This window comes from Nyctereutes procyonoides, unplaced genomic scaffold (genome assembly GCF_905146905.1).
Source record: "Nyctereutes procyonoides isolate TBG_1078 unplaced genomic scaffold, NYPRO_anot_genome, whole genome shotgun sequence".
NCBI classification, from domain to species: Eukaryota; Metazoa; Chordata; class Mammalia; order Carnivora; family Canidae; genus Nyctereutes; species Nyctereutes procyonoides.
This window is the reverse complement of record NW_026575131.1, coordinates 28864361-28877718: the sequence shown is the minus strand read 5'-3', so window position 1 is coordinate 28877718 and position 13358 is coordinate 28864361. Positions and strand designations below refer to the sequence as shown.

At 38.7% G+C, this 13358-nt stretch overlaps 1 protein-coding gene across 3 annotated transcripts in view; it reads left to right on the top strand.

Moving 5' to 3' along the window:
- PTPRG (protein tyrosine phosphatase receptor type G) overlaps window positions 1-13358 on the top strand; it is a 710177-nt gene that overhangs the window by 655103 nt on the left and 41716 nt on the right. For all 3 annotated transcript variants that reach the window (XM_055343664.1, XM_055343663.1, XM_055343665.1), the window contains 2 exons: window positions 4299-4390; window positions 11559-11655. In XM_055343664.1, the coding sequence (XP_055199639.1) occupies window positions 4299-4390; window positions 11559-11655 (189 nt within the window). The remainder of the gene's footprint in view (window positions 1-4298; window positions 4391-11558; window positions 11656-13358) is intronic.

The following is a 13358-nucleotide window of genomic DNA, read 5'->3' as shown; positions in this document are numbered from 1 at the left end:
GTAACTGATATGAATGACAACTAGACAATTTTACTGAGTGAGAGGCTGAAGACCCTGCCATGGAGCTGCATAACGAGCTGAGCCCTCTGCGGCACCTCCCTATGGTTGATATTCAAGAACAGCTTCGGCTGCTGACTTTTTCTTTCTAATATCAAAAAAGACAAGAAAGTGAACTTTTTCCCTTTTTGTTTATCTGTTACTCCTGAAGAGGAAGGGAAAGCAAAGTGAGCACATGCAAGTAGGTCAGAACCATAGACTGATATAGAGGTGATTTCCCTCCAACAGCTCCAAATTATAACAGAGACAGTGTTTTACTGAGTGTCAATAATCTTGAACTCTTTTTTACCTCCATGGAATCCATCATCTTTGGTACTTTCTTCTTAGTAAATGTTGCCCCTCTCAGAATGCGCCTCTGAGTACCTACAAACCAGAGACTAATTTCAGACTTCATCAGAAGTAGTACAGAAGGATGTTTTGTTGTGGATTGCCAAAAATAAAAGGCCTCTTTTATATGTGAAGTTTAATTCCAATTACCAAAGGCTGAAATCTTGGAACCAAGTGTCAATAATTATATCAAATAACAATCTCACTCTTATAGTCTGATTCTCAACTGACTATACCAAACATCTTATAGTGCGGTGATTTAATGGTAACAGCAGGACTCTCATTGTTACCTAATTTAAATCTTGGGTACCTGAAAATTCTATAACTAAAAATATTGGCACAAAATTAAAAAGGAACATTGTATCCAGGATACTCTGTTTAATTAACCCGAGATACTCTGTAATTCCTTATTCTTCCTGGAAATTGTGCCTGGAGAATGAAGACAAATCATGTCCCACAGTGTGGAGGAGAACAAGCTTCGTGTTCAGTACACCACGATTCAGATCTCAGCTCTGCTTGCTGAGTTATTGGTCACTTTGGACATGTTGCCTCCATTACCTTGTGTGTAATGTGAGGAGAACAATGTCCCCTTCACCTAGTTCTGGTGAAGCTAAATGTAGGGAAACCATTAAGCATAGTCTCTGGTGACCAGTAAAGGCTTAATAAATGGTGTTCTCTTTGATTCTACTGACTATCTCTTGAGACCGTTTCATTATATCATAACCATCTCCCATCTAACCTGTAGTTAGTGAAAACCTTTTCCCGTTTTTTCGAGCTCATATTTCTTTCCTTCATCACCACTACATCAGTAACGTTTATTCTCACCTGAGTCATTATATCCATCCTTTTTATGACACTTGGAGTCTTCACCATGTAATTACACCCTGTTTTTGCTCACTCTTGCTGAAGTCCATTGCTTCTCCAACACAAATGTGCCACTGGGCAGAGACCATCTCCTTAATGTCTGGTTGAGTCCTGGGTGCTCAATAAATGCCACATCCAGTGGTTTCCTATTCACTGTGCCCCAGACCACAGCCATTCTCTCTTGACCCTGGGTCTGTGGCCAGCTCCTGTCGTATTCCAGCCTTCAGTTCATCTTTCTGAGCTTATTTTCTCAACTGTGAGATGAGTAAGAAAATAGTACCTATCTCTCAGGGTTATGGGGAGGATTAAAGTACATGTTAATCCATCTAAAGGGCATAGAAAGTGCCTGGTCTGTGGTTAGTGCTACTAATGGTCTCTGTATTCATTAATGAAACATATATGTAGATGAAATAACATCTTTCAGATGGTTGTCCTCTAACACCACAGGGTCTTTCCAGATAAAAACTGAGAGGATCAGGTCTACAATGCTGTCCTAATTGCTTGGCCCTCTGCTAGTTACAGTAATTTTATAATTATCTGGCTCATGTTGAGAGAAATTTAATAGAAAAACTATAAAGAGGATAACTATTAGGACTTCTAATTAGTCATAGCCTTATATTCATCTTAATATTGAGAAAAAAGATTTGTTACCCTTCAGCTTTATTTATCTTAATTGAAAGACAATGTGTTTTCTGGGTAGCTGGTGGTGGTCAGTACCGTGTGTGTGTGTGTGTGTGTGCACGCGCGCACGCGTGTGTCTGCGTCTGCGTGTCTGCCCGTCTGGTAGTTTTATGACGTTACTGGTGGTGCCTGGAAACCCAGAGGGGTGTGGTTAGACTTCCTTGGATAAAGAAGCTAATTGGAGAGACTAGTGAGTCATATATTTCCATGATTATCATACTGAGCTTTGCTGGATTTTTTCTGCAAGGGGATAGCAGGCAGACTGATTTCTGGGCATGTATGGCATTAGCTTGGATATTATACTTGAGTGCTTGGCAGGAAAAAAATATAAATTGTTACCCTGAAAACATTTTTTTAATGACTTGAGGTGGGCTTTGACCTTTAAAATGCCGTGTTTTTTGCCTTTCTTGATTTTTGACTTTGCAGAGTAAAATACCTTTAAAGCCGACATGTTTTCTTACTTTGAACTAGAGTCTGTGTACACCATTAATTTATTGGAATTCTAAAATCCTAAGTTATCATGGGATAAATGTTGCCCTCGGCCTATTATGCTATTAATGATGTCCCCCTTGCAAACAGTGTTGTCTTTGGTTTCTAAGAAAGTTGGAAGGAAATGCTGCAGTCTGTATACTAGAATTTACAGGGGTAGGTTGTGTCCCATCTCTCTCATTTTGCCTCTTGTCCAAAGATGAGTTTCTTTGGGTTAATCTTTCCAAGATTCCAATTTTGTACATATTAACCCTTATCTCAACTTCAAATCATTTCTTTGCCACTTGATCTTTATTGAAGAATTTGCTTACTTCTAAACATTTTAAGTGAAGTTGATCAGATAATTTTGGAAATTTTTCTTGAACTGTGCATTCTGCTCAATATTCTGGGGAAACGTTTTGGCTCTGCTTACTTTGTTAATGCTGGTTACATCATTATGGGAGCTATAGATTTCTTGGGCGTGCAAAATGATTGCATATTCATGAACATCTTCAATCCTGAAATATTTGTAAATAACTTGGCAATTTTTTTCATAAGGTGGCCTATTAAAATGATTAGGTCTTTAATTGTTCACACAGAAAGAATTTGTACTTATGGAGCACCACCTATTTGATAAGCAACATTTCTGTGCTAAGCAGTTTGGATTATGAACATATAAGTCACCTTCCTTAAACAAAATATAAGAGATGCTATTTTCCGCTTAAGAATGATTCAAGTTTGAAAATGTCAATAGATGCAAAAAGCCACCCTAGAGCTTTGCTCTCTCGAAAGAAAGTAGAGAAGGAATGACATAGTCAATGTTAACTGTCACCAGATGAAGAGAAATCAGATTGTCAGGCCTGGATCTATAACATTCTTGCCAAAGTAGGACCTCATTTACACATACAGATCTTCATACCCTTTGCTAAGAAAAGCATCTGTGGCAGTTTAGATGTTTGTGCGTTTGCCAAAGATCTTTCACTCTGAATAAAGTAAATGTCATGTCTGTTGTTTATCTCAAATTCAGCAGAGTATTTTTAAAAGGAAATATTTGCGGGGGAGGGTCGAGGGAAAGAGGTTGGGGAGCTCCAGTTAGTGGGGTGTGGCAGTTTTATGGCCAGTACTCAAGTATCAGACTAGATCTGGATAAATCAGCTTAAAACATACTTTGGGCTCATGAACTGAAAATGTCCTTTTGAAGTGACAACACTACAATAAATTGGAATGTGGAGTATTCCCGAATCTATACCTAGTCTGTCAACACCCAAAAAAATCCAGTTAATTCAGTCAAACTGATTATTTGGCATCGTGTAGACACAGCTGTCTTGAACTAAAATTTTGAACACTTAAACATAGATGGCATTGTACCCAAAGCCAGCTGGTACAATGGCATCTATCTGTAATTGTGTATAAAGAGTGCTTAGATTTCAGAGACTGGAAATAGAATTTAATAGCACCAAGTTTAAGCTGGACCCCACTGAAGAGCAATTTTTTAAAAATCTTAGGTTGTGATAAAATTTCTTGACAAATAGGTGCTGTTAGTAAGGCTCAGACTTTCAGTTAAGAGTATAATGTGGTAATTTAACTGTGTAAATTGCCTTGAGGATTTAAAAAAAATAATTCCCTACATACTTAAAAAAGAAAAACCCTGTATTTAACCCAGCTTCTAGACATTCAAAATCATACTAAGACAGAAATGTAAAATACAAAGAAAGAAAAGAAAGAAAGAAAGACAGAAAGAAATGTAAAATACATCCTGAAACTTTTCTTGAGGACATCTACTTCAGGTGAAAATTATATCACTCTTCACAAAAACCAAATGTTTGTCTTTAATAAACCAGTGTGACTTGTTTTATCAAAGTCTATTCTGTGTGACTCTGAATATCATTTTATTCCCACAGATGACATGGAAGCCATTCCTGTCAAACAGTTTGTTAAACACATTGGTGAGCTCTATTCTAATAACCAGCATGGGTTCTCCGAGGATTTTGAGGTATGTTTCAAAACTGGAAATTTCTAGAAGCCTCTTATTTTAGAAGGTTTTTTATAAACTTGAAATGAATTCATTCATTCAAGCATAGCAAAACAATACTGAGAAAAGTGGAGATTGTTTTTTTTTTTTTCTTTACACTTAGAATTCAGACAGGCATTCTTTTCTCCCAAAAGACTAGGTAAGAGGGAGTTGTTGGTTGCCTATGTCCTGAGCATATGCTTCTACAAAAGAACAGACTTAGTGGTGGGAAAGAGGCAAGTCCTCAAGTTGTCTTCATCGTCATCCTATAACTGGGACAATGGTCCTCATGCCAAGGGGTAGGGCTCGTATTTCTGGGCTTCCCGAGGTGTAGAGGAGACAGCAGATTTGCAGTCTGAGGAGCTGGCTCCATGAGAGGCAGTGTGCTTCCTCGTCCTTGGACCAGTCACTTCCTCTCTGATTGCCCAGTTTCCTCATTTTTAGAAATGATGCTAATGTCACTGACATCCCAAAGTTGGGAAAAGTGGATGATGAACATCTTTGAGAGTGCCAGGTTAACTGTGAAGCCCCTGGAAAGGTTGGTGGTGGTTTTCATGATTATTAATCCTTGGAGAGAAGGATCTGGGTTAACAGAGCCTTGTGATTTTAAGAACTGTTGTGTAGGGAACAAGGTAGAGCGCGGCGCGCACCGCCCTGCCAGCTCTGGGTTCTGTGCCAGTTCAGCAGTGACAGGGTGTCAATGAGGAGCTATTAAACAGACTGCCCTTTTCTTCACTGAGGCGCTTAACTAAGGCACATCTCTGGCAGCAAGAGTTGTGCCGAGGAGGCCAAGTTTTCATGGCAGCTCAGCTGTCTTCTAGCTTTGTGGGTGAGTCGGTTTCTTTCTCTGTCTCATTCTTCCTTTAAAATGGAAATGATGATGATGGTGATGCTAAACTGGCCACCTCTTTTCACAAAACTGGTTTCGGGGATTAAACGATGTCATGGGAAGACAGCATACTGAGAAACACAGGACCCAAAGCCCCTGTCTCTGTGCAAATTCATAGTCCCCAAAGGCCATCATAAAGGCAATTACATTGACAACTGGTTTTAAATAAGGTCTTTCTCTTAGTGTTTTGTTTGTTTTTCTGAGCAAAACAAAAATAAAGGTGGTAGAGAGAAGGGACCCTCTGGTTTATTCAGCAAAGTCCTGTGTATCATGGAACAAATAAAAACATATCCAGTATTTAATGCAGCTATTAGATGCTTCCCCAAAAAAGGTGCCTATTCAGCTACAAAGAACATGGTTTAAAGTCAAACGTTTTGTATTCATGAGGACAGCAAATGTGTGTGCTGTTGAAGTGATTTAGTTCAATTGACTGTTGGCTGGATGACTGAGCAAGAATATTGAGGCATTTAACAATGTTGATGGTATTCAGGACAAACATTTATCCTCTGGAGAGCAGAATTTGATCAGGATGACCAAATGCAACTCCAGTTTCTCAATTATTTATGATTTGAGACCCCGGTGCTATTCATCACAGCTGGTTTTGACACCATTTAATTATTCAAAATAATCAGCTACACCTCTATAAACTCGATCTGACTTAAAATGGGCTTTGCTACATCAAAATCAAGCCTGTTAACAAATTCTGGGCATCTGCACCCTATTTCTATCCTTAAAAAAAAAACAACTGTGGCTAGAAGCTTTTGTTTCCTATATTGAACTTTATAACTTAAGTCTTATTTAGCTGGTAGTGAAGGGAGGGGCTCAAGAGGCCAGGGGCAAGGGATGCCTTGTCTGTGGTTGTCATTTCACAGTTCCCTCCTGGTTTGAAGGTTTAAAATCTGAGTTATTCAGAATAGGAACACTATCCTTTCTTCTGAAAAGAACAATAAGGCAGCAACATAAAGGTAAGAATGAGACAGAACAAATCCTTAAAATACTAATTGAAGGAGATTTCAAAGTATTTTAGAACAGTAGTAGGATTCCTCTTTGGCAGCTCTGCTAAAAAGGACAACTTGTAACAGGGTATTTAAGAAATTATTAAGTCTGTTTTATAAACATGGTGGTTTAGTTATAGGTATAAGAGAAGGTTAGGAGATTTTTGTGTGTGTGCGACTTAAAGAAAAAACTGGGGCACCTGACCACCTCCGTCCAATGGAGCATGAGACTCTTGATCTTGGGGCTATAGGTTTGAGCCCCAGGATGAGTGTAGAGATGACTTAAAAATAACAAAAATATTTTTTTAAAAAAGTAAAAGAAAAACAAAACAGAATCCTCATTATGGTAGAATAGTAAAGTCAGCCCCAGATTTCCAGATCTTTTAAAGTGAAATAACAGAGGTCAGCATTTATTTAGCACTGCACCTGGATTATTTCATTTGTTCCCCAGAACTACCCCCATGGGGGGGTTTGCTATTCTATGGTCTCTGTTTTACAGATGAGGAAACTTCCTCCATGGGAAAACTGAGGCTCAGGGTGGCTCAGTTTTGAAAAGGCAGAAGTTAGGTTTTAAGACTAGGCCATCAGACTCAAGCCCACATGTTTAACCTCAAAGCCCTCCAGACTCTCATTAAAATAGTGTCCTGTAGTGATCCAGAGTCAGAATAAAAAAAATAAAATAAAAAATAAAAAAAAAAAACCAAGATTACCAATGATTGTCTTAACACTGATCATGCAGCTGACAAGCCAACAATTACCTTGGGCACAAAAAGAAAAAAAAAAAGGTGGGGGGCTGGGGAGAGGAAAAAGCCAAAATAAAGAGCCCCCGACCCCACTAAAATTACTGGAGCACATTACGTGATGTTTGCATTCCAGAGGGTTGAGAATCTGACTTATAATAATCTTATACAACATCTGAATAGATGCTTAAAGTTAAAGAACTAATCTTGAAATTATAAATACTATTTAACAATTGATGTTTGGGTATTAAGAGATAAAAACAGTTCATCTGACAGTTATGGAATACCTGTTATTCTGTGGACATAATACAAAGTACAGAGTTGAATTTGAGACCTTGCCCTCAAGGAGTTCAATCTGGTGGGTATGGAGACTGGAGTGGACAAAGCAAAAAAAAATGCTAATACTGATAGAAAGTTCTGGAGGAGGGCCAAGAAGAAAGGCTTCTATAAATTTTTATTATTTCACCAGAATTTCTATTTGTGCCATCTTACTTTAAAATCTTGGATGGAAGAGAAAAAAAATTGGTAAATAGCTGTCATATTTTCAGAACTTTGTTGCTTGGAGGAGAATGAAAAAAAATGATTCGCTGGTAATTTTGAGTCTTTGTCTAGAGGTGGTGCAGCAAGTGTTTTGTCCTTGTCAGATAAATTTTGGAGACTGTTAAGAGCTGGCAATATCATACCTCTAGCATATTTTGCAGTCCCTGGAAATAACATCAATCCTTGTCTCAGGATGGCATTCTATGACTGTATTCCCTTGGCTACCTGAGCTGATTTCAACGTCACTCTTCCTTGGCCTCCACAGTCCTCACCCAGGAAGCTTCCAAGGGCACAGTGCTAGCATTATCTTTCAAAAGGAGAGAGTCTGAGGCTGTGTGGGTCAACAGAATTAATAGGCAGGGGTCAGAAGCATCACTAGCTAGCTGGAAGGCTGAGTGAAGAGATGAGGCCAGAGGTCCAATACCCCTTGAAGAGATCCTTTGGGGGAATCGCCTCGCTTACAATTAACTCCAGCTGAGCTAAATTTGGGCCAGTTGTTCATCTTAAATCAGGAGAACAAAGCTTTGTCCACCTGAGCCCATGTGCTCGAGGGATCAGTGGCCACAATCATTTTATGTGAGATGCAGTGTTCCAGCGTTGCCAGTGATACACAATAGGACGTCGCCAGACAAGGGTCATGCTGCACGAGACTGCAGCCTTCAAGATGGAAGAAAAGGACTCTGAGTCCCTGTGACAAAATGCCACTTAGGGTCTGAAATGTCTTAAAAATTTTTAATCCTTAGCATGAAGAAAACCATAGCTGGGGTTTTTATGAAGAGTGAAGAGAGAGAGAGAGAGAGCCAAATTTCACAAATAACTTTATAGACCTGGTGCAGGAATTTCCGTGGTCTTTTCAAAGGGCGCAGAGGTAAAACTGAGAATGGGAAGGGAGCTGGTGGAAGATAGGATGGGACCTTGAAAGCCTGCCTAAGGAATCTGGGTTCTATCCAGAGCTTTCTGAGGAAGAGAATAACAAAGTCAAAGCGGCATATGAGGCAATTGGGTGTGACAGTGGTTTGTAGCCTGAGCAGAATCAGGAAGATGGCATGTCACCGGTACCCAGCGAGGGCCAGTGCTACTGTGTCGAGGCAAGCACCAAGCCATAGCGATGACCTAAACTGATCATCTTTGGTAGCACGTTCCCCTTAACACAACTGTAGGCTGCCTAAACTCCTACATCAAGAATGCTCCATATACTCAATCTATCACTTGGTCGCCTGGTCCTGGTGTGTTCTTGTCAGCTTCCTTTGTGACACTGAGTAATCCGAAAGATTTCCAGATGTATTTTTATTCAATCATGATTTCGCATTGAGCCACAGAATAGTAGGACAGTACATCTCCACGTGCCTTTTGCTTCTCACATCATTGACTCCAGGCCGCAGGTGATTTAACCTATCTCCCAAGAAATCTGAATATATCGACTTGTGGTTATTTTGTTAAGTTTTCCTTGATTTTTAAATCTCTTGTTTTCACTTGGCTCTCATCTGTGATTCTGTGTCTATCGAGACTCCGAATATTCATTCTGAGAGTTCCAGCTCTGTTTTATGGACAGGAAGATACAAACAAGCTTACATCTTAAACTATTGATCAGAGTGCCAAATAGGTAACTTTGCTATACACACTCCATCAGCCAGTGTCCCTTCAAAGGGTTTTAACACCTATTAAAATCACATTAACTTTGAAATGCCGGTTCTGATGGAGAAAAGCCACTCCAGGATCAGATGATATTATCAGCATCTAAATGAGCCAAACAGTTCTGCAAGGAATTACAGATGGACATTATTATCCACAAGACAAAATCAGAAGGCCTTAGGCAAACCCCTCGGGTTCTAATAAAATCAGATTTAACATTATTTATGGCTATTCTTTGTTTTCTGTCATTCACATAATTGGAAAAGTGAAATAGAGGCAACGGATCAGACCCAGGGTTTTAGATAACAAAGAGTTTGATTGGCCATATTGAATGGCTGCTCTAAACAGTGCAGACAGCTGCTCCCAAGCAGTCTTGGTCAATTGCATTATATTATAATAGAGGCCTGAGCTCAGTCCATAGCTAGGGTGGTCAGATCCATACAATGGAAAAAAAAAATCAATAAACCGAATGACTATCAAACTAAAGTAGGTAAAGCTATAATCTCTTAACACAAGATGTTATAGCAACCCAGCCCATGCCAAAAGTATGACCTTCAAAACCCAGAAACAAAAGGATGTCAACTTATTTCAGGAATTTATGTATAGATTGAATTAATGTCTTCCAGAATACAAATCCATTTTCAAAGGTTTTCTGCCCCTGAAACTATTCAAATGAGTATTATGCCTCGGGCGTTCAAGGCTATTCTAAAAGATCAGTACCCCCAAATACTTTGAGCATACCTTGCATGCTTATATTTTTGGAGATGTTAAAGATATCAGACTCTTCACTTTGTGTCTACCCTCTATCTCATTTTAGAAAAAAGAACCAAGAGCAGCCTTAAGTGCCCCCCACTTTTTAAAGATTTTATATATTTATTCATGAGAGACAGAGAGAGAGAGATGCAGAGACATAGGCGGGGGAGAAGCAGGCTCCCCACAGGGAGCCCGATACAGAACTCGATCCCAGGACTCCGGGATCACGACCTGAGTGAAAGGCAGACGATTAACCACTGAGCTACCCAGGTGCCCTGTTTATAAACCATTTTAGAAGAGAAAATAGAGTTTATCACATTTAGTAAATGTAAGAATTGTCATATTGTCATGAGACACACTTTTCCCCAAGAGGTATGTTGAATTAATACCTGTGGACTTTTTTTTTAATGGACCACTGGGAAGGTCTACAATTATGAAAAATTAAATATACAGCTTCGAAGAATCAGGAGTTCATGAGTATGGCCTCTTTGAATAGGTAGTGACTCTTTGTTTTTAGACTTCAAATTGTTTGATCATGGTGAGTTAGTTCCTCTCTAGAGAGAAGAGGCACCCCTCACTGGGAAGTAGTTTGTGACTATAAAAGACAGCCAGTTCTTTGTTTTCATTATGCCTAATGTAAATACTATGAAAAACACCCATAACTGCTATGCATCTCCTTTGTGAAGAAAATGTCTGCATGCACCTAAACTCTGTTACATCTGTTACATGTAAAATGTTTCTCCTGATAATTTTCTGTCACTGGCTCCTGCTCTTGTAGCAGCTGTGCACTGCTAATGACGTCCCTTATTAGTTAACGCCAGTACTTTCTTGGGTTTGAACCAGACACTGTAGAAAAATTGACTTTACAGCAACCTTATATTACACTAATGGATGATGTTTACATTCGTGGCAAAGGGAGCAGAAGAGTTGCCTCTTCCACTGCTGTTTTTCTAAAGATAGATAATTTAAATAGAGTTCGCAAATAATTCATCAAATCTATATATATTTGAGCCACTTAGGACAGGTCACTGGGCTAAAATATTAGCATCACTTCAGAACAGAATATAATCACGTTGCACTCTGATCACTATAAAACAAGCTATGTGGTCTATAAGCATATTGCAAATGATGATGGAGCTTATACTTCTGGAAAATTCTTGCTTATCCTTTAAGACTCAGGTGACTGATCTGCCTGAAGCCTTCCTCTGTGTTCCCACTATAGTTTCTTGAGGCCTCTTTCCTATTAATCACATTTGACTGTCCTTATCTTTTGACTGGCTTTCCTCCCCCATCAGACTGTGACATATTCAACGAGAGATAATGTTTTGTAATCCCCACGCCTACGTCACAATCTGGAATGCAGTAGATTGATGAATTAGTGAAAAAATAAATCCTTTTATCTTCTTCACATCCTTAATACGTTTGTTATGAATTTGTCAGTTATTTCTGAAGTTAAGTTTGGGGAGGTAATGGTGGCTGTGGTTAGGAAGTAGTGAGTAAATACTTCATGCCTTTGGATATATAGTTCTTTTCTTCCTTCACCCTTGCTAAACATTGAAAAGTGTCTAAAATCTTTGAAATCTTGATTTTTTTTTCACCAGGAAGTCCAACGCTGTACGGCTGATATGAACATCACTGCAGAACATTCCAATCATCCAGATAACAAGCACAAAAACAGATACATCAACATTTTAGCATGTAAGTAATAAATTTTAAGCTATCTTCAACTGTGAGGAAATTAAATCTTCATGCTGGGGATAAGCTGAAAGCCAAGCAATCAGAATCAAGATGCCAGAAGAGAATGACACTTGCCAGTTAACCTCTCATTAGCCCATCGTCAAGAGTGGATGGGTGGGGAGGCATTTACTACTCCCTAAGTCTGTCATTAAGCTGTCAGATCTCAGCCTAAGAAAAGGTGATTGAAAGAAATGTTCTGAGCTTCACGGTTCTCACATGAAGTGATTTCATACCAGATGCTGGGAACCAAAGTTTGAATGTCCTGTGGCTCTCTTGACTTTGTTTTTAAGCGGGGAGAGCCAAGTTTTTAAACATAAGTAGGAACGCTGAAAATTGAATCAATAAGCTCAATTTCTTTCTTTCTTTTTTTTTTTAATAAGCTGAATTTCTAAGACTAGGTAATAACCTTAAGTGGTCTCTACCTCAAGTGATAGAGCCACCAGTCCTTGTGGCCCATGTGCTTAGTCCTTTCTACCATATTTCCAAGGTCAGGAGTATTCTGGCAATTAGGGATGCAAACAAATAAGCACTCTTCTTACAGAGCCTTGTGGGAAAACCCAAGGAACATAGGCATACTTCTGTGGCTACAATGCTACTTCTCATAGACATTGAGGTTTGGGTCACTGGCAGATAATATATGCTTTGATATTAAAGGCAGGGGCACACATGTTTATGGGTAACATGCACTCGGGTAAGGAACACATTCCATAAGATTTTATAGTGCATTCAACTGAACCATTTAAATTCGAACACTACTGTAGATAAAGCTTTTTATAATGCTTTAGCAAGATAAAAAATCACATACCATATGAAATTCACCCATTTAAAGTTAATTTATATTTAAATGGGAATTTAAATATAAACTGAATTTCAGTGGTTCTTAGTACATATTCGCAGTTGTACGACCATCACCACTATCCAATTTTAGAACCCTTTTAGCACCCCAACAAGAAACCCCATACCCATTAACAGTCGTTCACAATTCCTCTTTTTCCCTAACCCCTAGAAACCACTTTCCTACTTTCTGTTTCTGTATATTTGCCCATTCCGGATGCTTCACTTAATTGGAATCATAGACTATATGGCCTTTTGTGTCTGGGTTTCTTCCACTTAGCAGGATGTTTTCAAGATTCATCCATGTTGTAGCTTAGATTGGTACTTCACTCCTTTTTATGACTGAAAAATACTCCACGGTATGGATGTGCCACATTGTGTTTATTCATTCATCATTTGATGGACATTTGGGTTGTTTCTACTTTTTGGCTATTATGAATAATGCTGCTTTGAACATTTGTGCAGACATATATTTTCAATTCTCTTGGATATATAGTTAGGAATAGAATAGCTAGGTCATATGGTAATTCTATGTTTAACATTTTGAAGAACTGCCATAGTGTTTTGCAAAGTGGCTATACCATTTTACATTCCCACCAGGAATATATGAGAGCTCCAGTGTCCATATTCTCATCAACACTTGTTACTTATATAGAGAGAGATATAAAATAGCTATGCTAATGGGTGTGAAGTGGTATCTCATTGTCATTTTAATTTGTATTTCCCTAATGATTAGTGATATTGAGCATCTCTATTTTTTATTTAAATTCAATTAATTAACATATAGTTTATTCTTAGCTTCAGAGGTAGAATTCAGTGATTCATCAGTC